Consider the following 26,562-nt stretch of genomic DNA (forward strand, 5'->3'; position numbering starts at 1 on the left):
GTTTTGCCGTGCACTGGAATGTAGTGGAAACAGTGAGGGCTGGTTATAAAACAAGGAGGCTGAGGCCCATAGAACAGAGAGGAGAACCACTCACATTTAGTCACCACTCAAATACAAGTGAGACGAGCACCAGGAGGGGCCCTAAGTGAAAGCCCCCAAACATCCAAGTCCCAGGAAGCCTGCTACGTCTTTGCTCCTGTGACATATCCACGCCCATACACAGGACTCTCGGAAACCTGAGCACTCACTAGGCGGTTACTTGATTGCCTCAGTGGAAGGCGTGAGCCTCACGCCTGAAGCATCCCAATTCTAATCTGGGTTTTTACTTCTTAGTTGAAAACAAAACTAAGTCAGCATATACTTCCTGAGTTCTTTGACAAGACCTTTGCCACATCTCTTCAACTTTAAACTACCTGATGGGTGAGATGGCACCTGAGTCACTTTCTTCTCTGTCACACCCAGCCCAGTCCTCGGGCCAGTGGGGCAGTCGGTAATTGTTGAATGACATTTCTCCCCCTCATCCCCATTCTCCTCCATCCCAGTGTTGCCTGCTTTCACTTATTCAATTAGACAAACAGTATAAAGTCCAGACCTTATTTTTAAAATTAATCTGTTTAAATTATTTTTGACCAAAACCAACTTTGAAGCAAATCAGATAACCCGAGTTAACTATCTTGGGATTTCATCCTTTCTTTCTGCTGCGTTGGAGCAGCTGGCCTCTCCGTTGTGCCACGGAGAGAGGCCAGACCCTAAAAAAGGAAAAAGAACCACACATCACCTTTGAGAAGCTTTAGTCATCAGTGATCTTTGGACAGGAAATGGGATGAAGGAAAGGGAGGCCTGCTCGTGCCCTGGCAAAAGCGCATATTCCGCAATCCCGAAGGATTGCTGCTGCCTCCGCCCTGCATGGAGTGGTGCCAGCCTGGTGTTCCCGTGGGTGGCTGGGTGGGCACATGCTCTCGTCCCCGGGAGTTCAGAGGGCTGTCAGGGTGGGCTTCCTAGACCAGGGCCCGGGAAGGGCCGTGGGCACCCGTCACTGAAGGCTAGGACAGGCTGTAATACAGCCCTTCCCTCTGTCCTGGACACGCTTCCTGTCCTCGCCTCAGAGCAGCAGTTCTCTGCTCGTAGTGTAGCCACACTTTGCAAAGGCTGCTGCACTTTTTCTCTTCCTTATCTCTGGGGGGGAGGTGACAGTCCTGAGAGCTGGTGGGGGTCTCAGTCTTGGTCATGGTGGGGGCCATCTGCAGTGGGGACCCGAAGACAGGAGCGGCTGTCGCAGGCTGAGTCCGAGCCCGGGCCTGCTTCCTGCCCAGGCCGCGTCCCCGGGCTCCGCACCTGTGCCTTTTCTGACTCGCCCTGTCTGACACTGAATCCACCCGCGCCCCTGTTGGCGGTGAATGCGGGGTGTGGAGAGAGGTTCCTTTGGGAGGTGCAGAGAGTGGACTGCAGGTGGCCCCGTGTCCCTCAGTTGTGTGCCTTTTATGGTGGGCAGTGTGGGGCTGTCACTGCAGGGTTTTGAGCTGGAGGGGCAATGATCAAGGCCCTGTGTTTTATTTTCCTAAGTTTTAACTGTGGAAAAACACACATTGCATAAAATTTGCCATCTTAACCATTTTTAAGTGTGCAGTTCGGTGGCATTAAGCATGTCCACATTGTGCGACTGTCACCACTGTCCATCTCCAGAATTCTTGTCATCTGACAGAATCTCTGTACCCGTTAAACACGAACTCCCACTACCCCTCCCCACAGCCCCATGCAACCTCTATTCTGTTTCCTGTCGCCATGGATCCCGGCAGGATCCGTCTCACCAAGGGTGGCTCTGGCAGCAGTGCCGGGATGCGCTGGGGAAGGCAGGACCCGGGATGCCTGCAAAGGGGGTGGAATGAAGTTGGAAAGTGGGTTCTGAGCTAAGGGAGGAGGGAGGCATCAGGAATGGGTCTCATGAGAGATGAATTGACAGGGAGAGAATTAACTGGGCTTTGTCGCTGATGGGACATCAGGGAGGCAGGGCCCAAGGACGCCCCTCTTGGTGCTGACTTGGGTGTGGGGATGTGAGACGAGAGCCAGGAAGAAGGACACCCGCCTGGGTGCAGCAGCCACAAGGGTGGCGAGTGCCAGGCGGGTCTGTGTGGCGGCGTGTCGGGTGTGTGGTCACACGCGTGGGCCTGAGATCTGTGAGGCACGCTTGGTGGGGGTGACGCCTGGGGAGTGGGCGTGGACGGGGCCACCGTGGCAGGCCGGAAGTGCAGTCTCGCGGGCAAAGTGTGGGCCGGAGGGCAGCTGTGGAGCAGGCCGGGACGGGGCAGCTGGCGAGCCGCACGTGGAAGTGCTTTCTGCCTACTCGTCTCAGTCTGCGGTTGCCACCGTGGCACTAGGGCGCTGAAGACCCGGGCCCGGCAGCCCTGTTTTGTCGTGAGGTCGAATCCACCTGAGACAGACACGCTCCCAGTTCTCACGACCCTGATTTTTACGTGGAGACAGGTGCCGTTCTCGCTTGCTCCAAGGGGCTGAGGGAGTGTCCGGCACGGCGGGGGTGGAGGAGCCCCGTGGGGACCGATGCCGCCCCCGGGCAGCAGCCGGGTCTCTCTCCCCTCTCCTGCGGAGACACCTTCACGTGGGCGCTTCTCGCTAATAGACGTTTCTCGTAACACACGTGACACCCTACTGATGACCCAGGTGTGGGGGAAAAGCCATTTCCCAGCATCATTTGGGGGCCGGTTTGCTGCAGTATGTTTGGCTCGGTGAGGCCAGTCAGGCTGTACCTAGCACTGTTTTCCTCGGGCGACTCTGCGGGAATCTCCAAGAACAGCTCAGCAGGGCAAACCAGGGAAGCAGGGGCAGGAAGGTCGCATCTTGGGCTGGGCAGCCTCGCTCGGGGCCTGCTCCCTGGGACTGTGCCGCCCGCCTCCTGCGCATGACGGCGTGGAGCTGCCGAGCGGCCATTTCCATCCGGAGCGAGCCGGCAGCGCCAGACGGGGAGGCAGACGTTGGCGGTGCAGCAGGGAGAGGGATTCAGGGAACACCGAGTTTGGGGAAGATGCTGCTAGTAGTGTTTGACGGTGACTGCAGTGGGTAGATGTGCTTCCGGAGGGTGGTGAGGGGGAGGCAGCCGAGAACCCCCCGCTGGAGAGGCCGGGGGTGGAGATTAGCAGCAAACACACAGGATGGTGAGCTGACCTCCAGAGCTTAGCCTTATATGTTAGTTATGTTTGCTCTCTTTAAAAAAAAGAAAACCACGTGATTCATTGTTCAAATTCTCTTGTTTCTTATTCTTTGTGCATAAATTCCTTAAGTTTCTTGTTGTTGGATGCTGAAACTAAAGGGGCCTTTCCAAAGATGTGTTTGCCCCATGTGGCCGTTTGAGCTGGTGGGCAGAGTCGGCCAGAGCAACACCCCGAACTCCAGCGCCCTCTCCTTGACGCCCCTCCCTCTCTCCCTCCCCTAAGGTGAACCCACCGTACTTCGTCCCTCTGGTCGAGCTGGTCCCACACCCGGAGACGGCCCCTGCCACGGTGGACAGAACCCACGCCCTGCTGCAGAAGATCGGACAGTGCCCCGTGCGCCTGCTGAAGGAGGTGGACGGCTTCGCCCTGAACCGCCTGCAGTACGCGGTCATCAGCGAGGCCTGGCGGCTGGTGGAGGTGCGTGCACCCCTGCCTCCCTCCCTCCCTCTCTCCCGGCCTCCCTCCCTCTCTCCCTGCCTCCCTCCTTGACTGAGCAGGACAGAGAAAGTTGCTTCCCAGGCACCCTGCAAGCTGAGAAAGTCAGAGGGTGCCTGGTCTTTTCTTGCTCTATTTTGGAGACCAAGCTTTGAAAATACAGCATAGCAACTCATGGTCAGTTGGGGAGCTTCCCCTTACAGCCAGCCGGTCGCTGGATGTTAGGACACAGTGATACACTTGTCTCTCTCCTGCCCTTTCACGGCATGACCAGGTGACTCCTTGTGTGCCGCGTGCTGCCTTTACCCACAGAGTCGGGTTTTACCTCCGAGGGTTGTAATTTTTCCAGTGGAAAAAAATATATTTTTTGTAAAATAAACTTGTGTCCCCTGAAGGATTCTAATTAGTTCAAGAAGAAACAAGGAACACCAGCGTTCCCGTGTGCGTTTGCGCGAGGGACGGGCGCCTGGCAGGGCAGAGGTCAGAGCAGCCCCGGGGTCTGGGAGTCGGCTGTTTGGTTTCCGTTCTGGTGCTTTCCCAGCTTCTGCCCACACCTGTGCCACGGAAGCACAGTAGGGAGCGTGAGGGGCTTGCAAGTGATGGGAGGTGAGGAGGATGGTGCTCAGGCTCGGGTCGTCTGCTCCTGGCACGGGTCCACGCAGATCCGAGTGCTGACTCGCTTGGACGCGCCCAGCCACGCCTGAGGCGGGAACCAGGGAGCCGGCGGGCCTCGGTTCCTTGGGCGTCGTGTGCTGGTTTCCCAGCAGTTCTTCCGGGCCGGGCGGATGTGCGAGACGGACGTGGGCCTCCGGAGCCCGCGCTGGTGTCCCGCCAGGTCCCCGTGGGTGCTCCGTGCCGCACGGTAACCGGCTCTGCGTCTCGCTGGCTAGATTCGCTTGGTGCCCCTGCATCGCCCAGCAGCGGGGCTGGGATCCGCACTCAGCTGGCAGGCTGAGTTTCTCAGCGGTTGTGGGTGTTTCTGAACATCAGTCGGGTCAGCGTTAGGCCTCCTGAGAAAGCGGACCCTGCGGGTGTCTGTGCTGGCTGCTGTGGGGACTCGCGTGCTAGAGTCCCTGTAAGGAACCAAGGGCTAAAGAGGCCAACGGATATGGGAAGGTTAAGAAAGTGTGAATAGACCCAAAGGGTTGCCTTTGGTGAAAGTCTAGAAGATGATTTTTTTAAAAAAAGTAAAGATGACATACAGACATGGTGAGGACCCAGGCATGTCTAGAAACCCCAAGTCCTCCTCCCCCAGTGGGGTGGGCATGTGGAAGCACTATTTTCTGGAAGGCTCTAGGCTCGGTGGTAAAGCTTGCTTCCTCTCAAGGTTGCCCTTGAGAAATCTTGCCCGCGACTGATGTACCTGCCTGAGCAGGCAGTGGTGTACCTGGCGCGGTTCCCATGAAGTGGGTTGGTTTGAGGATTCTTGCCTTTATTGTATGAATTTCTTAAAAGGAAACCTCTGCTGCTGTGGCCTGTTTCTGCTTCAGATCCTGCAAGTTAGCAAACCTCCCCAGAGCCCCACCTCCACCTTTTGCAAATTTGCATGTGTGCCTTGAGCCACAGTCCCCGAGGGGTTGAATGACACCGCTTTGACTCACGACTTCAAAGCCAGTCGAACTTGAATTTATATCTTGGAGTATTTCAACAGCTGAACTTCAACTTAGATTTGGGGAGTTCCAAGTTTATCTCCAAACTTTAAGAGCTGCTTTAACAAGGAGTGGAATTGGGGGAGTCTTTTGCATGTTTTCGGCTCAAAAGATCCAAAGGCCTCACAGGGGCCCTCCTTCCAAGAGAGGCTGGGGTGGGCCTGTGTCCGGAGCACCTGACCGTAGTGAGCAGAGTGAGTGTCCAGCAGGGGCAGTGGCCCCTCAGGGACTCGCAAAGCCAACTAGAGTTTGGTGACAGCCTCTGCTGTCTGACCCACGCGAGGCTTAGTAATTGGCTAGGGCTGCGGTGCTCTCAGGGGAGGAAGAGCACCAGGTGACTTGGCTCCGGCTGCTGAGGGGCCTCTTAGAAGCCCCCACACCTGTGTCCAGGCGTCCCTGGTGCTGGGTCAGCAGGTGCGGGAAGGGACGCCATTCCCTGCTGTCTGTGGGGGAACAGCTCTGTGCAAATCGAATTGGGCGTGAATTAGGGGCTGACCCCCAAGCCGGGGCATGAGCTGGAGCAGGACGGGACAGTGGGCCTGGCTTGTGTTCCCACCTGGCACGGTGGTGTCTTGACCACGTGGTGCCAGTGTTGAAGGGACAGAGGAAGCTGCACAGCCGCTCGCTAACCATTGACAGTGTGGCTCACACTGACTGACTGCCGCGTGTTCAACCAGCCTTGCGTGCCTGGAATAAATCCTGCTGGGTTGTGGAGTGTCATTCTTTTTAGACAATGCTGGATTTGACCTGCTTATGTTTTGGTGTTTTGTTTTATTCTTTTAGTTGAGACAGGGTCTCACTTTATTGCTAGAGCTAGAGTGCCGTGGTGTCATCATAGCTCACTGCGACCTCCAACTCTTGAGCTCAAGCCACCCTCCTGCCTCAGCCTCCTAAGTAGCTGGGACTACATGGCATGTGGTGGCATGTGGCATGTGCCACCATGCCCGGCTCGTTTTTCTATTTTTTGTAGAGACGGCGGGAGGGGGGGGAGGGTCTCCCTATGCTGCTCAGGATGGTCTTGAATTCCTGGCCTCAAGCTATCCTCCCACCTCAGCCTCACAAATTGCTAGGGTTACAGGTGTGAGCCACTGTACCCAGCCTACCTGCCTTTTTGTTTGTTTTAGTTTGTAGTTTTATATCTAAATTCATAAGAGATATTCTTCTGCAGTTTTCTTTGTACTCTCTTTCTTTGATTTTGCTATCAAGGTAGTGCAGATTGATCATCCCTTATTCAAAATGCTTAGGACCAGAAACGTTTTGGATTTCTGATTTTGGATTTGTGCACGTTTGTACTCGGTGGCTGACAGTGCCAGTTGGCTGGGAATGTCATTTCAAGTCAGTGTCCTTAAGGCACTAGTACAATGAAAGGGATGCTGTGTTGTGACGATAAACTCCTGGCCAGACAGTAGCTGAGTCTGTTGCCTGTAAATTCTTTCCTTCAGGATGGGACAGGTGGAGGTGCCAGGAGTGAATCAGGAAGCCGTCTGCAGGGTCTCGAGATGGCCGCGATGGCGGCCTTGGAAATCGATGACTTTAGGTTTTATCCGTCCTTCTGGGCAATGTCATCCCTGTGCAGGATTTCTGTGCTTAGGGCCCTACGCGGCACAAATTCAGTGCTTGGTCTCTTGATCATCAGGGAGGGTGTGGCTGGTGGCATCTGGACGGGGCCCTGGGATTCCAGAGCTCTGTCACTGAGCCGTATTTCAGACACGAATGCAGCTGTTAGGAATCATTTCAGTTAATGAAGTGTATCTCAAGATCACTGTTTCTTAAAAAAAAAAAAAAAAGAAATCCTAAACTTTTAAGATTAAATTTTAAAATACATAAAATGTAGGAAACTCCAGCTGGGGGTGCAGGGTAGGGGCGGGTGGTTGGGTCTTTCTCGGCTCCTCTAACTGCCTTGTGTCCGGGCCCGTGGCTTGATGTAACTCTTCCCGCCAATTGCACAGACACACGTCAGCAGTGTCTGAGCTGTAACTCTGCACCCTCTGACGGCTTCCCTCCGGACACGTCCCGCGCGGCCGCAGCCTGCAGCCCGACACAGCATCCCGCCGGCCCTTCTCCAGGAGAACCGCACGGCCCCACCCTCCAGGGGCCGTCCACGGCTCCTCCCAGCGAGCTTCCTGCATTTGTTTGGATAGGTTTATGCGTTTAACTAGAAGTGAATGAAATCTCTTTTTCCTTAATCAATTTCCACATCTCTTTTGGGATACCGAAGTATTCAGTATCTTAAAATTAGGACTGGGAATCTCAGCTATGTAGTGACCACAGGAGAGTCTTCAGCGAAGAAAACTTTATGTGCTGACTGGGAATCATCAGCTAGTTAGAACTTTCTAGCAGTGATTCTCAGTGAGAAATGGACTGTTTTCATGATGATATTTATTTAGTGGGTGGTCATTTTCTGAGTAGTCACATTGGTGAGCAACAAAACCCTGTTGAAAAGAAAGAACTGCTGACTTACTATTTTAGAGATAACTATATCCCGATTAACAAACATAAATAACATCAACCACATACACATTATGAAAAACCAAAGCCGCTGCAAGCTGCTATGCTAGTATAACAACTCTGACAAACCCCGCAAATAAAACTGCTGTTACGGCAGCACCTCACTGCCAACCCCCCCCCCAAGCAGGTGCCCAGCCGTGAACACAAGTGACGGATGTCAGCCCCTCGGTTTGCAGCTCAGAAGTTAATGGGTGGTGGCCGTGGGCCCTGAAACAGGGATGGGAGGGCAGAAGGCGTCCCCAAGAGTACAGTCAAAGGAGTGTGCATGTGACGAATGACACTGTCTGTGGGCCCATTGCCCTGTGGGAGCCACAGCCTCCCTGCCTTCCCTCTCCTGCAGGAGGGGGGCTGCTCCGGGCCAGGGCATGAAGCCCCCCAGGGAAGTATGGGGGTGGGGCGCAGAGACAGGGCTTGTGCTGCTCTTTCTGTTGGCTTAGGGACTTGCACGCTTTGGTTCACGACTCTTTGCACTAAACTGTATTCCCAGAGGACCAGCCAGGTGAGTGTCCGGCCCTTGCTGGGCAACGGTGAACTCACTTCCACACGAAAGGAGGGATTCTCTTTGTTGTTGTTTGTTCTTAAGGTCAAGACCTTTCCTTTCTTTCAGACTCCATGACACTGTTTCTCCTCCTGAAGTCATTGTCACGCATCACTGCAGGCCAAGAAGCAGCAGGGACTGTCACTGGGGCCTAACAAGCTCTGGAACGTCCCTTTTATGAGGGCAAAGTCTTTCCTCTCTTTCCCTTCCGGTTTTTGGGTTGTTTCTATTTTAAAACTATTTTGAAGAAAATTCAAAGGGGGGAAAAAACACCTGTGTTTACCCTAAGTCAGACTACTTCAGTTTTCTGGTGTTCTTGTCTATTCTGTTGTAAACACATTGCTCAAACTTGTATTCAGTTTTAATGGGTTCATGATATTTCATTTAGTTGATCTGATTTTTAATCTAAAAATTTCCTGATCTGGTCTATCGGGGGGTTGTTTCAGGGTATGATAGTTTTGGGTTTTCTGCCATGATGACGCCTCAGCGAGCCTCTCCTCTCTGCACAGTCTCTCTTTTGGGGGCCTTTCTGTGGGATTGTTCCCAGGACCGGGCTAGCCCTGTCCGTGGCATTTTTATGACCTGACAGACTTGATGGAGCCAAGACGCCTCCCAGAGGTGAGACCCGCCTCTGGCCGCTAGCTGCGTGTGGGTTTGTTTCCCAGCAGCCTGACCGGTGTGTCCACCCGGCGTTTCTTGCGTCCTCCCAGAAGGCTCTCGACAGGATGGGTGTTTTACGGGCATGATTCAGTGTCCTGTTGCATCAGTTCAGTGTGGTGTTCAAACAGCTCTCCTAGAGTCAGCAAAACCTGCCCGAGTCACTCTGCAGGAATGTCTGTGTCCTACTTCCAAGAAAACCTGTGAGTGTTGGCAGCAGACCCGGCAGCTCACAACCCGACCACGAGCCTGCCAGTAATAGTGGGCAGCACTCAGCAGTCTTTCATCTCTCCTTATTAGGGGCCAATATTGGCCTCACCTTCTCCCTGGGAGGCGGTGTGGGTGGGGACCGTGGGGTCAGATCTTTGTCACCCTTGCTCTGGAGCCGTTTCACGTCGCACGTGGGAGAAGCGGTGCACGAGCGCAGGGACAAAAGCGTGTGCGTACGGTCGATGTCAGTGGAGGGCGCTGACCCGGCACCAGTTGGGTTCTCGGGAGAGGCTCGTGCATCTTCATGCTGGTTCTGAATTTAAACTTGACCTGTAACTCTTCCACTCCACGTGCCATTTGCAAGGACGCCCGGCCTGGGCGTTTCAGCCAGAGGGACGGTCCAGCACCCCGGCTCCTGCTCGAGTCATTCCCACACCAGTGGTGGTTCTTGTCCGGTCTATCCTGGAGCATCTCTGGATTACTCACTGAAGTTGAACTTTGGTCCATGCTTGCTCTAACTAAAGATTCAGGTGGACTCGCTGCCTGTAGTCTCGTCTCCTTGGCCTCTGACCTGGGTGATACCAACAAGCCTGGCGCCTCTTTCAGGTCGCCCTTGTAGGATTGAAGAGGGCATAGCACTCTGCTTCTCACTATTGCATGTCATCGTCTGATGCTCACCTAAGACAGAACGTCTTCCTACTCTTGAATCTTCACCTTTCTGCTGTTTCTCAGTTAAGACGATGGACAGCTCTGCTTGAGGAGGGTGGGGAAGTACTTACGTAAAACCTCGTCTGGATTCCTGGGTGGCAAGTCTGAGTTCCTGGTGGTGGTGGTGGTGGTAGTAAAGTTAAAGCAGTGTTTGCACAAGAAAAACATGAAAATTCGGGATCAAGTTTGGGGAAAAGTAGGACAAAACAAAATAGAATATATCAAAAGCTGGGAATTTGTTTTTGAAAAAAAGGAAAATGAAAACAGAGGCATGCAAAAAATACATAAGACTGGGATGATCAGGGAGAAGGGAAGATAACTCTGTGAGGCTGGTGATCAGTAGAGGAAGTGGTCGCAGGGGACCATGCATCGAATATCACATACCCCAACCCCGCAAGACCCACCTGCCTGCCCCTCCTTCCGGGTCTGGTGCAAAGACCAGAGCAAGTAGCACGGCCCCCTTTGACCTCTTGCTATTGTTAGTCATCAGACGTGCCTTGCTGCCTCTTCTCCCCACCCCACAAGCAAACACCCCTGCGAGGTCAGCTCTCCAGGCGGTGCACCCGTTCAGGCAAGCACAGTCTGCGTGTGTCTGGGAAGGTATTTTGTAGCTCAGTTGACTTGAAGTAAAGGAGATTATTATCCACAATCGGAGTGGGCTAAATCCAGTTGGTTGAAAGGCCTTAAAAGCAGTACTGAGGTTTCCCTGAGGAAGGAGAAACTCCACCTGTGGACTGCAGGGTCGGCTCCTGCCAAGCTGCAGCCTCTCTTGTGGGCTCGAGACCTGCCAGCCCCACGATGGCATGTGCCGGGTCCGCGCGGTATGAGTCTGTGTGTCCTGCTGGCTCTGTCTCCCCGGTGGGACCCTGCCTCTTACATCCCTAAACCCTGGTGATGCTTACAAGTCGTACCGTAGTAATCGAGTGCTTCACTGACTATCTCGAATTTTCTCCTGCTTCACAGATGAGTCTGTGGTTCCCCCAGCCAGGTGCTGACTCCAGTGTTCCAGGTACAAAGTTCCTGCCCTGGCCAGGCGCACACATTAGTTGGTGGCAGTAAGTCTCGGCCTGTAGCTAAAGGAAGTAGAGGCAAGAAGTTTTCCAGTAAAGAGGAGTCCTTAGCACTCTGCCTAGTGGTTTTTCAGGACATGGTACAAAAACCAGGTTTTGAACTAACAGTGGTCTTAGTGCTCATTACTCTGTTTGAGTTTTTAAGAATCTTTTAAAGATTTAAGGGGCTTCTCTTTGTACATGTGCCTCAGTGACGCGCCCTCCCCTACAGCTTTGCTATTGGAAGTGCGAGGAGGCGAACCTTGTCAGCGTTTGAGGGAACCGGATAAATTAATTTGTTCTCCTTAGCAGCCCCGACGAACACAGGGTGGGATGATTTAGAACGAGCAGACACCCTGTTCCCTACCAGTTTAGCAAGCCTGGGGACACCGAGTGTCGGAGAGGACACGGAGCGGTGGGGACTCTCCCACGCGGTGCTGGCGGCAGGGAGCACGGTGCACCCGCTTCCGAGCACAGCTCAGCGTCGTCTGCAAAACTAAGTAAAGCGGCTCTCGAAGAGGGAGTTGCCGGGCGCAGTCAGCACACTTGCCCTCACCGCCGCCTGGCTGTCTCCGTCTTGGTTCTGGGCTCCGTCCTCTGCTCCTGCATCACCACGGAGCTCTTTGCAGGTGAACCTGGTGTCCAAACTGCCACCCACACCTGAGACCACCTGTGTGTCACCCACAGCAGCTGAGGTGCCAGTGACGGGGGTTGCAAATCCCCTTTCTTGCTCAGCTTCTTGGGTGGTGGCCTTTGGAGCTTGGAAGCAGGAGGTCCCACAGGTGGCAGCGGGACAGCAGGGGCCACCTGCAAGGTGGGAGGCTGTGCCCTGTGCCGACAGGCAGCCCTTCCAGGGAGAGGCAGAGGCTTTGCCCACAGCCCAAGCCAAGGGGACACACGTGGTGGGCAGCCTGCCCGGCTGGTGGCTGGAACCGGAAGCAGCTGTGTGGATGTGCCCCTGGGGTAGGAGAGTCAGGTTCCCAGCTGAGGGCTGCCAGGGCCACCAGGCTGCCGATGGCGTTAGTGGCCTCTGTCCCCACAGCACTGTCTGTGAGAGGCAGCAGCGCTCAGGAGATGAGACCTGGAGTGGCAGAGTCCCCAGGAACCTGCCAGTCTGACCTGTGAAGGTGTAGGGCAGAACGTGACGGCTTCCCACAAGGCCGCCACTGCCAGTCAAATGCCCACGGTGAAGACACCCCCAAGGGAGTGAACTGCAGTGGCTTCCTGCTTCATCCCCAAAGTAGCATGAGGCCAAGTAACACAGGTGGCAGATTGGACATCTCACCTCAACGCCTCTTGCTTTGCAATTCACATTTGCAGATGATTCTAGGGCCCCACCTTGGCAAAAAAACCCATGGTTCTAAGCTACATTTCATCAAAGAATATCACTTTCTATGTACTCATTAACAGCTGGCAAGGTGGGACTCACAGGCAGGTGAAGCCTACAGCACACCTCCCTCCCGCTCTGGATGGCTCTGATCTCAGCCCCGCATCCTGGCAGGTATCCAGACAGGCCCCCCGCACTTTTCCTCCTGTGCCCCTTCCTCCCTGCCCCCGCAGCTGCAGGTGTCCACAGGCTGAAGGGTGCGGTGGGGAGGGATTGACCTCAAGCCCGGATGGATTGCAGGGAGGGGAAAGGTGAATTGGTATTTGGCCATTTCACAAAATAGTATCTTTTCAGGACCCATTATATATTATAGTTTTCTCATGCAAAACTTAATCAAAATATAATTACAGGTTGAGTATCCCAAATCTGAAATCCAGAATGCTCCAAAATCTGCAAATTTTTGAGTGCCGAAGTGAGATAGTGACCGCTTTGCTTTCTAAGGGTTCAGTGTACACACATTTTTTCATGTGCACGGTTACTGAAAAATATTGTATAAAATTTCATTCAGGCTACTTGTGTCTGTGAAACAAATGAATTTCGTGTTTAGACTTGGGCCCCATCCCCAAGATACTACGCACATGCACGTGTTCTAAAATCTGAAAACCATCTGGAACCTGAGACCTTTCCAGTCCCAAGCGTTTCAGATGAGGAATACGCAGCCTGTTTAGCGCTTCAGAGAGTATTTTGGGATCCTGCTCTAAAGGAGTTCAGGCCGGGCGCGGTGGCTTCACGCCTGTAATCCTAACACTCCGGGAGGCCGAGGCGGGCGGATTGCTCGAGGTCAGGAGTTCGAAACCAGCCTGAGCAAGAGCAAGACCTTGTCTCTACTATAAATAGAAAGAAATTAATTGGCCAACTAATATATATAGAAAAAATTAGCCAGGCATGGTGGCGCATGCCTGTAGTCCCAGCTACTTGGGAGGCTGAGGCAGGAGGATCGCTTGAGCCCAGGAGTTTGAGGTTGCTGTGAGCTAGGCTGATGCCACGGCACTCACTCTAGCCTGGGCAACAAAGTGAGACCCTGTCTCAAAAAAATAAATAAATAAATAAATAAATAATAAAGGAGTTCGGATGGAAGAGATGGTAAGGAAATTGTCTTTGCAGAGAACTCATGTGTGTGCCGCCCGTTTTCCCCACGCAGGATGGAGTAGTGTCTCCCACCGACCTCGACCTCGTCATGTCGGAAGGGCTGGGCACGCGGTACGCGTTCATCGGGCCCCTGGAGACCATGCACCTCAATGCGGAAGGTGCGTATTCGGGGCTGAGATGGGAATTCTGTGCTATTTAGTGCTCTCTTGGGTCTTGCAAATTGTCAAATTTGCCTTTTCTTACAACTGAGTAGAGATAGTAGCATCTGCAGGGGATGACGGTTGGGACACAGCTGTGTGCACTGAGGTGTAAATCCACGTGGATTCATGCACCTCAGGGCCCCGTGTGGTGAAGTGTGCTCGAGTGACAGCTCAGAGGAAGAGAGCCGGTTACTTTGCTGCATGTCATCCAGCCTTGCAGAAGAGAAAGTTGCATTTTCCTAAGGAAGATGGAGTTATTTACAGAAGCAAGAAGAAAAGGCTAGGAGGGCAGACTTGGCCTACAGGAACCTCTGCTGGACATGTCTTCTGCCTAAACATGAGCAGCTTTTAAGTGTGACTTGTTGAGCCCTAGGTTTCCCTTCCGGAAGGCAAGGGAGCCTGGAGGAGGTGCGTCCATGGGCAGGGCGCTGGGGCGGGGCAGGCCAGACCTTCGACCCAAAGACTCAGAGGGCCTGGGGGAGGTAGGTCTGAGCCTGTGATGTGTGACTCCAAAAGTCGGACACCTCGAGAAGGACAGGATGCTTCTAAGAATGAAACTCCATCAGTGAGACTTTTAAATAATCCCAAAAGAAGACATCATTTAAAAAACAACAAATAAAAACCCTGTACATAAGTAAAACAAAATTTAAAAGCTATGTATAAAAATCTAGAAAGCTATCCCCTAGATATTACCAGCTATCTCTTGGTGTCAAAGCTATGAGTAACTTTTATTATCTTTTTTGCTTTTCTGTGTTGTCATAAACTTCAATTATGTAGATTTATAATACTAAGCTAGAAAACGTGCAGAAAGAGAAAGGGGATGTTGTATGCAGCTCCATGGTCTATATTTAACCAAGGATACTGAGAAACTCAGACTTACCCAGAAAAAGGTGACCAGAGAGGTGCCTGCCTGTCTGCTTGTCCATGTCTTTTGTGGGGGTGGAGCCCAGAGCAAAAGACTGGAAATGGCAGGCACACACAGGTCAGGGCTCAGTACGTGGCAGGAAGAACTTTCTAGTAACTGGAGCCGATGTGCAGAGAAGGCTACGCTGTGAGCAGGCAAGTCTGAGTGGGCACCTGGCTGCCCACGGGGGGACATTTAGACGTTGAGAAGGAAGGAAACCCCTGCAGTGAGGAGGAGTTGGAGTTGGTGACCTCGTAGAGTCTGACTTCAGTTCTATAATTCCACGGCATTTTAGTAGTAGTTCAATTTTCACATGAAACATACTTTCCAACGAATAACTCAAGGCAGTTTTACTAGGCATGTTCCTGCACACGGCAGGTACACGCGTGAGTCCCCGAGTGGACCTGCCACGCGCCATGCGCACGCAGCCCGTCTCTGCTGTGCGTCTGCCCGAGCGCCCAGCTTTGCCGAGAGCAGCTGAAGGAAGGGGGCTGTCGTCTGCGGGCGCCGGCCTGTCAGTTCTGTGTGAGGAGGACCGCTGAACGTAGGAAGGCAAGGTAAAGAAAGACGCCCTCTGCAAGGGAAACGAGAGTCTTGAAGTATCATTAAAATAAAGTCCTGGATAACTTTAGATGTTTTGCGACCAGAACCTTACGAGTGGCGAGCGCATTTAAGCATTCGAAATGTACGTAGGCTCTGCCTGTCACCACTCTGGTTTTCTTGAGTTTGTTTTGGTATTTTTTCCCTTGAGAAAAATAAAGATAATTGAGGTATCTTGAGAAATTGATAGGGAGAGAACTGAGAACAGCTTCGACTTTCAAACAAATAGAAACAGAAGCCAATGAAAGCAGACACTCAAGAATCAAATGGGTGGCAGACAGGAAGGAGGCCGTGACAATTTCAAACACAGCAGGTATGATAAGAAAACCTAATTGGCTTAATGCGATCAGGCTGGGCGGATGTAATTTTCAACTTCAGAGCATTCCAGAGACCAGAGTTAGACGGTTATAAGATCTGGCTGAGAACCAATGGAAATGGTCATTCTTCTTCACAGTGTCACCTAGAATATATCAAGATTGGAGTTTGAGAGATTTTTTTCTCTTTTTCTGATGTTGTTTTTGTAAAGCCAGCATCTCAGGTTAAGGGTGGTTATTGGTCTTAAAAGCTACCATTTATCTAGAACTAGTTCAAATACTTTAGAATTTGTTTTTAATCTAATAAAATAGTTGCTGAGAAATAGGAGGCCAGTGTGCTTGCTTTGCCTTTTGGCTACTTTTTAAGAACAAGGTCTCACAGCAGCAGTTCTGGCCGGTCGCTGGGGCCCCGCCCTGGCTCGGGTGAGTTACTTAAGCTCAGTGCACCTCAGTTTCTTCATCTGTGGAATGGGGACGTGACAGTGACTGCCTCCCGACAGGTGTGAGAATGGAACCAGATGGGAGCGCTTGGCTGGATGGCTGGCATGTATTTAGTCCTTAATAAATGTCATGTTCATATGGTTTTGTCTTATTTGTTTAACTTACTACTTTCCTAGGTTTTTTTAATTCTCCCAGAAAGATTTGCAGGCACCTGAGGGAGGAATACAGTGTGGGGTGCTTTTGCTGTGGAGTAGAGACCTCTGAGCAGGTACCCCGAGCTTCGCCGCCTGGTTTGTCTCTTGCGGAGCTTGAGCCGAGACCAGCAGGTAGCAGTGGGCGCCGCTCTGTCTCGTCCCGGGGCTGCCGGGGCTTCTCCTCCTGCGGTGGCTCTGCTGTGAGACGGGTGCTTCAGAATCTGGCAGCCCCTGGAAATCACCTCCAGGGGAATGGATGTTTATTTACCGTCTTACCTCACAAAATTTGCCCTTACGTGTAGACGCTTGTCTGTTTCTAATCGGGGTGCCTACCCTGGGGGGTTGGTTCATTTGCAGGGGGCTGTGGGGGCTGGGCTTGGCTAGGCCAGGGAGCCTGGGCGGCTTCCACCTCCCCGACCCAGGGAACCCGATCCTGAGAGGAGGAGTCGGGTGGTGCCGCTCTGTGCTTTGAGGCCTTTTGATTTTCTTGAGATCTGTGAAACCCTGTCTCTTAAAAGCAGGTAAATCCGCGTAAGTGTGGGCTCGTCAGCTACGTGAAAGCCAGACTCCTCTGGTGTGGGTAGCAGCTATGCTGTCCACGAAACTCGGCTCCCAGAGCGGAGCACGTGGCCCCCCGCCGGGTCAAGGCCACCCCAGGCGCCTGCTCCGTGATGGGAACGGGAAGGCATCCTGCCATGCTGCAGGTTCGGGAGACCCGCTGCCCCACCTTGGGGCTCACAGCTGAGGGACCCCAAGTTAGAGAGCAGCGAGATAGTCTGATCTCGTGAGAATCAATGGTTCTTTCCATTTTGTTTTGTTTTCCATGTAAGTACCCTTAAGACATGAGGTTCTGAGTCTTCTATGAAGCTCAGCCCCGTGAGGGTTTTGGAGGAACAGCTCAAGGGACGGGGCGTGGAGGCGTAGGAGGAAAACAGGGACGGCCACGTGGGGTAGGAGCAGCGCGAAGGGCAGACTCGGGAATGAGGGGACGTGGGTTGCCTTGTGTTTTTTCCATTTCCGATTAAACTAATATTTTAGAGTAAGTCCCAGTTGGTTCTCCTCTCATGGTATAAAAAAGCCAAACTTATTGTAGAAAATAAATTATCCCTCCCTAAATGGAAGGGGAGGTGTTGCAAATAAGTCAGTCATAAATTTACAGGGACTTGATTGTACAAAGGCAGATTGAGGTCCTGAGCCTCCATCACCGTGAGCGCCCTGTGTTTGGAGCAGCCGCAGCCCACGCACGGCGGCTTGGGCACGAGGTGTGGCCCTCCCCTTCACGGACGAGGAAGCCTGGAGCACGTGGTAAAGAAAGGGCTTTTATGTATTAATAGCTAGATAGAAATTTTCGTTTTGTTTTTTTGAGACAGGTCTTGCTGTTTTGCCCAGGCTAGTCTCAAGCTCCTGAGCTCAAGCGATCCTCCTGCCTCGGCCTCCCGAGTAGCGGGGACCACAGGTGTGTGCCACCACACCTGGCTGTTGAGAGAGAAATTTTAACTGGTTCCCTGAACAAATGTGTGGGGGGGGGGGAGTTTATGAGTTTTACTGTAAAGAGTTTCACCACATTTTATTCTATTTTGTTAAGTGTCCCTATAAAACCTTACAAATTTTATAAAAGGCAGTAGGGACTTTCTTAAGTTCCAGAAAGCCCCTCAGAGATTTGAATGATCTCACAGAAAAGTGAAAGATGAGCACTTGTTTGGAGAATGGAAAGTAATCGAGAGACCAGTGTGGTCCGTGGATTGAACCCCGCGGCCGCCCAGGTGGGGAGGGGCTGCTGTCCGACCCGCAGGCAGGGGGGGTGTGGGCTCTTTGCACTTGATCCAGTTCTTGTGTCTCTGCCCCCCGCCCCGAAAGGAATACACTGTATTTGTGCCTAGATCTTGTCTTAGTTGGAATGAATAAATAGAGAGGTAAATAACGTCTAACAACATGCAGGCGGTCTTCTGCTCTGCGGCGTTGCTGAGCCGGCGCTGGCCCTCGAGGAGTGTGTCTCGGCTCTGCTCGGCGAGTTCACACTTACGTTAGGCAAGTGAAACCCCTTCCTTTGAAAAGGGTTCCCACCAGTTAATTGCAGGTGCTCATGGCAGAAAACTTGGTACGCTTGAATTTTTTACCCTTGAAAACAACTTCTCGAGGAATTTTTGCTCACAGAGGAGACAAAATTGAAACTCAACGAATTTAGGCTTTCCCATCAGTGTAGGTCAATCAAAACCAAACCCAGAAGGTATTTGTCTGTCTTTTTCTTTATTTTTTTTGAGAGTATTTATTACTGATTGCTTTTATTTTAAATTAATCATGCCCAGTTCTTGTGGGGTAGGGGACAGCCTAGCTCCAGGTCTCTGTAAGTCCTGCAGTTTCGTTGTTTCCTTGTTACCTTCTTGGGCTGACTGACCCACTGCTGCGTCCGTCTGGGTTTGAACGCTGTTGGAAATGAGCCGCCAGAGGCGGGCGGCGGGCCCGGCCTGCCTTGATCCACCGGAGAGAACGTGGCTAACCGGAGCCCAGAGCAACGCCTGTGGACGCATTTCTCAGTGTGGAGTTATGGACCTTTCTTGCTGATATTGTGGATTCTTGTTTTCTTGCAATTTCAGGTATGTCAAACTACTGCGACAGATACAGCGAAGGCATGAAGCGTGTCCTGAAGACTTTTGGACCCATTCCAGAGTTCTCCAGGGACACGGTTGAGAAGGTTAATCAGGTACGAGACGCAGTGTGCAGAAGCGTGCCGGCGCATGCCTGCCACCGGTGGGCTCCACCTGCAGCTGGGACGTCAGCCCTTGAAGTTGGTGATTCCTCATTCCTAACCCTGCCTGTCCACGGTTCCATCATGTCAGCAGGACCCCGTAAGAGCAGTGTGACCAGTGAGCTAGTGATTCATCTCAACTTGTCTCCCAGGGACTTAGGTCTCTAAAGGCTTGGAAGAAAGCTTGTTATAATTGAGGGAGGGTTTAGTAGTACCCTTTTGTCTTTGAAAGCAATTTGTGGGCAGTTTACATAAACACGGACATCAGTTACGATCCTAGTAAATTATTGATATTTCCTCCTCATGCTGCTTTTTCCCCTCTTCCTTATCCCAGGCCATGTGCACGAAGGTGCCTGATGACCCGGAGCACTTGGAGGCCAGAAGGCAGTGGAGGGACAAGTGCCTCATGCAGCTCTCCAAGCTGAAGCGGCAGATGCAGCCCCAGTGAATTTCTCGTGCCGTGACTGCCACTCCTCTCGTTTGAAGTCCTCTTTGAGAAAATCAGAAGCACTTAATCAGATCTCGTCACAGAGACGTGCCGTGGGGACCCCGTGCTGGCGCCGGGTGGCATTCCAGTCACTGTGGGTCACAGCCCTGGGCAGGGAAGTGGCAACCGCACTGGGATTCTCAGGGCTGTGGGTTTCCTGCCTTCAGAGAGTTTGGAGATTTTCAGTTTTTGTTTTCAGTGTGATTACGTGTGGCTGTATTTTATAGCCAATGATTGTAGTTTCATTTGAATCTGCGGCAAAATATCTTTATAATTGTTTTCGAATCCATTTCTGAGTACTCTCTGATGCTGCATTTCTGGGGCAGCTACTTCTACTTTGCTAATGATTGTTCTCAATAAAAGTTCATGATTGCATAAAGACATCCTTTTTCTGGGAACGACGGTGTCCAATCCCGATGGCTGGCGTGTTTCAGAGCGACCACGATGAATGGGAAGTGAGCAAATGCTGAGTTCTGGGTCCTTTGTCCCTCCTTCAGTGAAAATCCAGCTTGGACCAGTGTGGTCAGACGGAGCTTGGGAGGAAACACCATTGACCTCCCAGCCCTCGGGGACTCCCACGTCTGTAGCAAATTACAGGCACCAAAGTCTAGATACCTGTTTAATCCAACAAGCCATTCTCTTCTTTGACGAGAAGTCTTCCCCTAGCTCCAGTCCCCAGAACACTCTGGGAGGTAGCAGCACGCACCCCCGCCTGTGTGGCCACGTGGATCACGGTGACTGTGATCACTGGGTGCCACACGAGGCCCCCGACTGCTGCCAGCCTTGCAGGTGACTGGCTTCGCTGGAAGGGCGATGCCTCTCCGTGGGGCCCAGGCCGTCACGTTGGAAGCAGCATCCCTCACTAGGAGGACGTGCACGTGGTCATCTTGTCTGACCTGGGCACAGACTCGTTCATCACCTTCATTCGTTCTCACAGCACGCGCTGAGTGGCCGCGAGGCACCAGGCATCACACGTGATCTGCCTTTCAGAAGGTTGTAAGACAAAAGAAAAGTTGGGCCGGGCGCGGTGGCTCACGCCTGTAATCCTAGCACTCTGGGAGGCTGAGGCGGGCGGATTGCTCGAGGTCAGGAGTTCAAAACCAGCCTGTGCAAGAGCGAGACCCCGTCTCTACTAAAAATAGAAAGAAATTAATTGGCCAACTAATATATAGTGAAAAAAATTAGCCAGGTATGGTGGTATATGCCTGTAGTCCCAGCTACTCAGGAGGCTGAGGCAGGAGGATCGCTTGAGCCCAGGAGTTTGAGGTTGCTGTGAGCCAGGCTGACGCCACGGCACTCACTCTAGCCTGGGCAACAAAGCGAGACTCTGTCTCAAAAAAAAAAAAAAAAAAGTTGGTGCTCCAGAGGAGTCCTGCACGCAGCAGAGCGTGGCCAGCTGCCTCCCTGGTGCACCCTGGAAGGCTTCAAGGAGGCAGTGGCCGGTACCAGGTCTCAGCCAGCCCTCCCTGGCAGAGGCAGAGCGCGAGGAAGGCCGGGTGCTCTGGAAGGGGGCTGCTCACCAGGCAGGCAGGGAGCTCCGGGGAGGCGGCCGCGGGGACCACAGCCACGGTTAGACCTTCACCTGGAGCGAGAACAGCCTGCGGTGGGGAGTGGCCGCCCAGGTCGGCGTCTCGGTGCATTCTGAGGGGCCGCCTGGAGGCAGGGAGAGCAGCGGCCCAGGCGCAGGTGAGGACGGTCAGCCCGTGAACTCAGACCGGCCTGGGGCAGAAATGACAGCCCTCCCGAGGATCCGGACCGGAGAGAGAGGTAACGGCAGGGCCAGGTGATGACACGGCAGTGCCAGCATCATTTACAAGGTAAGGGGACGCAGGAAGTGAGAGCCCCGATAGGCGCACTTCACCGAGAAGATGATGTGGCCGGATGTGAAGGGGGTTTCCTGCGCGGAAAAGGACCCTTCCCTCCATCCGATTCTGTTTCAGAGGCTCCCGGGACTCTGAGCCCCTCGTCCCTCCACTGCTGGGCTTTGTGCCCTGGGCCGCAGCCGGCCCTGCTCTGCCCTCAAGCTGCTTCCCTGCCACGCGCCCCTGCACTCGGCGCCCGCCGGGCTCCCCGTGGGTTGGCGGGCTCGTGGCCTCGGTGAGCCATGTGTTCTGTGCCAAGTGGCCTCTGGGCGCAGGGGCAGCCATGGTGGCACCACGGTGTCCGCACGCAGGATGGAGGTGGCGTGGCTTGGAGCACGCCCTTTTACACGTCTGCATGCCGTCATCCCACTTTTGCTGCCAGGCGGTTGTGTGGACACCGGGCGTGTTCTAACACGCGGCAGCGGCAGCGCTGGGCGCCGGGGAAGAGTCAGGGGGTGCAGCTGCCGGGAGCCCCAGCTCAGGCCGCGGACACGGAGGCGCGTGTGGGCGGCTTCAGGGAGGCGGTTATGGAAACGGCCGGGCAGAGCCCAGAATGGGCCCCAGGTGGAGCAGGAGGGAGAGCCGGGTCTGTGAGCCTCCCCCGGCAGGAGACCAGGCGCCCGGGTCCTTCAGAGAAAGGGGGAAGAGTTAGGAAGGAGCAGCTCCAGCCTGGGGGCGCCCCGGCCCTCGGTCTGCCCCGGCACAGAAGCCGCTGCCTAGGGCCTTGGGCGCTGTGATGAGCTTAGCCCTGCACAGTTGGTCAGGCCGCAGATGTCCCATAAGTCTCCTCTTCCTGTTCCAGGATCCCCTCCCGGCCATCGCGCTGTGTCCGCTGTCATGTCTCCCGGTCCCCTCTGGTCTGTGCCAGTTTCCCAGCCTTGCCTTGCTTTCCATGACCTTGACAGTCCTAAGGAGCCCAGCCAGGTATCCTGGGGACTGTCCCCGGTCTGGTGTTTTTCTCAGGATTAGACTGGAATTAGGTCCTGAAAAGATCGCCCCAGAGGCGGAGTGCCTGCTGGGCATGTTGCATCCCGAGGACGTGGCCTGCTGCGGTGACGCTGCTAGGACGCTGGCCTTCATTGCACCACCTCGCTGGTTTCCTCACCGTGAATTACTGTTAGACGGTGGGAAGCTAATGGGAGGGACCAGCCCAATCAGATATGGCCCTGACTGGTCTCTGAGTCATTTTCTCAGCAATGCAAATCTATGAACCCCCATCCGCAGCGCGTGGCCCTCACACGGTTCCTCTCGTGTCGGGCTCCGAGTCCACCTGTCTTCTTTCCTGAAGCGGCAGCACGGATCCGAATGATCGCCCTGCTCTGCGTGTGTAGCTTAAGGGGCTGACGGTGGGGTCCCTGTGATTCACGTCTGGTTCTTACATGGTTTTGAGATCCAGGAGCTATTTTGATAGTGTGTGTGCAGTTGATGAATTAGAAGGAGATTTTTCTCAGGCTAATCAAGTCACATGACGGATACAAAAAACCCACAATAGCAGTTTTATTAATTTTCAATGGATTTTTCTAACACACACTTATTGAGCATCTACCATGTGCCAGGAACTGTTCCAAGCATTGAGGACACACCAATAAACAAAGCAGGTAAAGAAACACCTGCCCGCATGGAGCGTGTACCGTAGCTCCCGTGGCGGGAAACACAACATAAGTCCAGAGGCGAAGCGTAGAAGCCGTCGAAGGGGATCGGTTATGAGGATAAAAAGGAAGCAGGGAGGGTGGTCGGGAGTGCAGGTGGGGTGTGTGATTCTAAAGAAGTAATAAGGAAGCCTTCGTGGGAAGATAACATTTGTGCAGAGACCCAAAGGAAGCGAGACATGAGACCACGGAGAGAGGTAGGGAAGAGCACCACAGGCAGCGGGAACAGAGGTGCGGTGGCCCTGAGGTAGGAGCGAAGTGGCATGTCCGCGGAGCAGCCAGGGGGTCCGTGCAGCTGAGTGGCTGCAGGGAGGGAAGAGGCGGCAGGAGCCGAGATGGAGGGGCAGGGCAGGGCGGGGCCTTGGAGGCCAATGTGAAGACCACACGAGGAGGGAGGCCGGGGGAGCCACACGGTCTGGCTGGGGGTGTTGAGAAGGGGCTGCCTGGAGCCCTGGGCGGGAGCGGGTGGGCGGTCAGGCTCTCTTGCCACCGTTCCTGGTCAGAGGTGCTGGCAGGGGCTGGGAGGAGGTGTCGGTGGGGAGGGAGAAGCAGGCAGACCCTGGGGCTGTCTTGGAGGTGCATGGGGTAGGAGGGACTCACAGGTCGATGTGGGCATGAGAGAAAGGCGTGTGTGAGGACAGCCCCAGGGTCAGTGGAAGGAGGAGCAGTCGCCATTTCCTGGGATGGGGAAGACAGGAGGACGGGAGGGCAGGATCCAACTATGACCAGATAGTTGCTGGTGGCTCGGAACCCGAGCAGGGGTGCGGGGTGGGGGCGAGCTGCGCAGTGATGGCCAAGAGGAGGGCGCTGGCTCAGACGGAAGGAAATGCTTTTTGCCGCATGGTGATGGAGCCACGACACAGAGACCTGATTCTGCCTCAGTACCCTTCTCCAACAAGAATGTTTTGAGCAACTACTATGCACTTCGGGGTCTGGGGCTATAGAGTGGGTTGACCTTGACCATGACAAGTTCACAGCCAGGTGGGAAAGATAAATGCAGGTGTCTTCAAACTACGGCCCGAGGGCTACCTGTGGGTGTTTTTTGCCCATTTGTTTTTTTACTTCAAAATAAGGTATGTGCAATGTGCATAGGAATTTGTTCATAGTTTTCTTTAAGCTATAGTCCAGCCTTCCAACGGTCTGAGGGACAGTGAACTGGCCCCCTTTTTAAAAAGTTTGAGGACCCCTGGATAAATGCACGGAGAGAGAAGCATAATTTCAAGTTGCAAGTGCAGTGAGAGATGCCTATGCAGGGTGTCCTGGGAGCACACAGGAAGGGCCCCGGGCTGAGCCTGGCGTGGGAGTGAGGGGTGTCAGCAGGTGAGGTCTGAGCTGTCAATCTTAAACAGCGAGAAGAAATGAGGTAGGTCAATTCCTGCAGCCGGGGACTTGCTCCCGGGCTCCGCCTGGGGCAGCAGACAGGTGTGCCTGGGAGTCTGCAGATGGCTCCCCGTGCTCCAAGGCAAATGGAGAACCTGCGCATTCCCTTACCTTTAAACTTCTGCCTGTCCAGGTGGCTTTGCACGGGTAGGACACCTTGTGTCACCAGACACCTGGCACTCTGCCTGGAATTCCCTCCTGCCCCTTAAAGGACACCAGTCCAGGGTTCTGGGAAGGGGGTGGAGGGTGGGAGGGGAGAGGAGAGGAGAGGAGGAAGCAGGAGGAGAGAAGGGAGGCGAAGGAAGGGAGTGAGGGGAGGGGAGGCAGGGCTGCGGGTCCCAGGCATCCTTCAGGTTCTCAAAGTGCCCTTTTGTTTTCTTCCTTATGAGAAAATTAGCCTCCCGAGGGGAAGCCCATCTGTGTTTAGCTGGAGTACAGGCTCTTTCTGCTCCCTTTCCTTTGGCGTTGGCTTTTCTGCATTTTTCAGATTTCTGGGCCCAAGTGACTTGGGTCAATGACCCCCCAGCACACTGACTCAGAATTCACTTTCCCCACCAGAATTCCAGCTGCTTCTGCCCCTCACACCTTCTGGCCCCACAGCTCCCTAACTGAGCCCAGGAAGCCTCCGGAACCGCAGGCCTGGCCTCTGCCTGGCCGAGCGAGCGTGGGGCCCCAGCCCGCCCGGCCGCGGGGCGCTGGGGCTCCTGCCCAGTCCCGTGCTCTCGGCTGGCACTCTCCTTTTTTTGTTTTCATGGGGATCTGAAATGCTCCTTTTACCTTTTTTGGGAAAATTGCCTTTTGATCTTGTGTCCTCAGATAAACTGTGCTCCTTTTTCTGTTTTGTTTTGGTTTTGGTTTTACCTGAACAATTCCTAAAATACTCTCACTTGCACTTTCTCTCCTGCGTTCCAGGCGCGGGCGGGCTGGCTGTAGAAAAATACGTATTAGATCAAAGTTTGCCCCCTACCCCTCCGGCCTTCGGAAGAACTAACGTGAGAGGCTGCGCAGAGGGGTAACCGTGAACAGAAAACCTTCCTCCGCTGCGTTCCGTGTTTCTGCGTAGAGGCCAGACCATCCGTGCGAGTGGTGAGATACTGGAAAAACAAGCCATGGTGAGTCCCGGCCTCCTTTCTTGGAGGCAGCCTCTAGTTAAGGACGGCGCCAGGAGGCCGCTGGTGCGTGATCTCTGAGCGCTCCCAGCCGCCGCTGCCTGCTGGACGTGTCAGCTACGCTTGAAGCTCTGGCTCGAGGGGTGCAGGGGGCAAGCGCAATATACGTAACCTTGACATTGGTACCCCCATAATATGCTGAAACAAAAAAGAATTTAAAGAAAAAGAAGGTGGTGCCTTCCGGTGCAGCCACCGGGTCCTGCCGCGCCTCCCGAGCCGCTTGCTCCGTGGAGCCCACCCTGGCTCCGCCCTTTCTCTGGAAACTCCGCGGGAACCTCCACGCACCAGCCGTGGCCATCCATCGTCCTGCCCCCGACTGGGACAGCTGGCCGCACATTCTCTGCGGACGGCGATCGCGCCCGCCCCACCTGCTTGGTCCCGGCGGCAACTCGCGCCACGTGGGCGCTCGGCCAACACTTGTTACAGAGACCCATGAAGGGGCGTCTCCGCTTTGGGCCACTTGTGATGACGGCTGTTTCGGTAATTAGGAACGAGAGCTACAAGAAGATCGTGAGGAAGTACTGGGCCACAATCTGAAAAAGAAAAACAAAAACAGGAAGGACCCGCTACTCAGCAAGAACACTCCCGAAACCTCGGCGGTGGGTCAGAACAACTCCAGGGCCAACAGGAGGGGCCTCAGTGGCCCGAGACAGACCGGGCGTCAGCGTCAATAAGGACAAGACCGCAGCATGTGACAGCACGGCTGATGTGTCAAAATCCACACGCTTACAAGGGACACTAATAAATTTTCGAAAACCTCATCAGTAACTTTTGGAGCTGTCACAGACTAGCTCATGGCTCTGAAAAATGACAGAGAAGAGGGCCCAAGCATTTAACATGCTTCCCTTATGTGAGCTATGCCCCAGGGTAGCCAAACGGTTGAGGAGGGCACGTTGCTCTGTGTGTACTCAAGCTACATGAAGAACGATGGAATTACAAAACTATGGCTGGCAAAAAACTCCTAGCCCACAAGTAGGTCTCGGCAGCCATGTGAGGGCCAGGGTCACACACACGCCCGCTGCAGATTGCACACCCGTTCGAAGGTACTGAGACAATATTACAAACAATATCTGTATGCCAACTAAATAAATGGACAATTTGGAAAAAAGGAACAGTTTCCTAGAAAATATAATTTATCAAAATTTACTCTAAAAGACAAAAT

At 53.7% G+C, this 26,562-nt stretch overlaps 1 protein-coding gene across 1 annotated transcript in view; it reads left to right on the forward strand.

The window, feature by feature from the left end:
- CRYL1 (crystallin lambda 1) overlaps nucleotides 1-19,719 on the forward strand; it is a 91,087-nt gene extending 71,368 nt beyond the window's left edge. The window contains exons 5-8 of the mRNA XM_012778651.3: nucleotides 3,447-3,641; nucleotides 13,507-13,612; nucleotides 18,702-18,808; nucleotides 19,188-19,719. Of these exons, the coding sequence (XP_012634105.1) occupies nucleotides 3,447-3,641; nucleotides 13,507-13,612; nucleotides 18,702-18,808; nucleotides 19,188-19,301 (522 nt within the window). The 3' untranslated portion in view covers nucleotides 19,302-19,719. The remainder of the gene's footprint in view (nucleotides 1-3,446; nucleotides 3,642-13,506; nucleotides 13,613-18,701; nucleotides 18,809-19,187) is intronic.
- The last annotated feature ends 6,843 nt before the right edge of the window (nucleotides 19,720-26,562 follow it).

Source organism: Microcebus murinus, chromosome 13, assembly GCF_040939455.1.
Source record: "Microcebus murinus isolate Inina chromosome 13, M.murinus_Inina_mat1.0, whole genome shotgun sequence".
Classification (NCBI taxonomy): Eukaryota; Metazoa; Chordata; class Mammalia; order Primates; family Cheirogaleidae; genus Microcebus; species Microcebus murinus.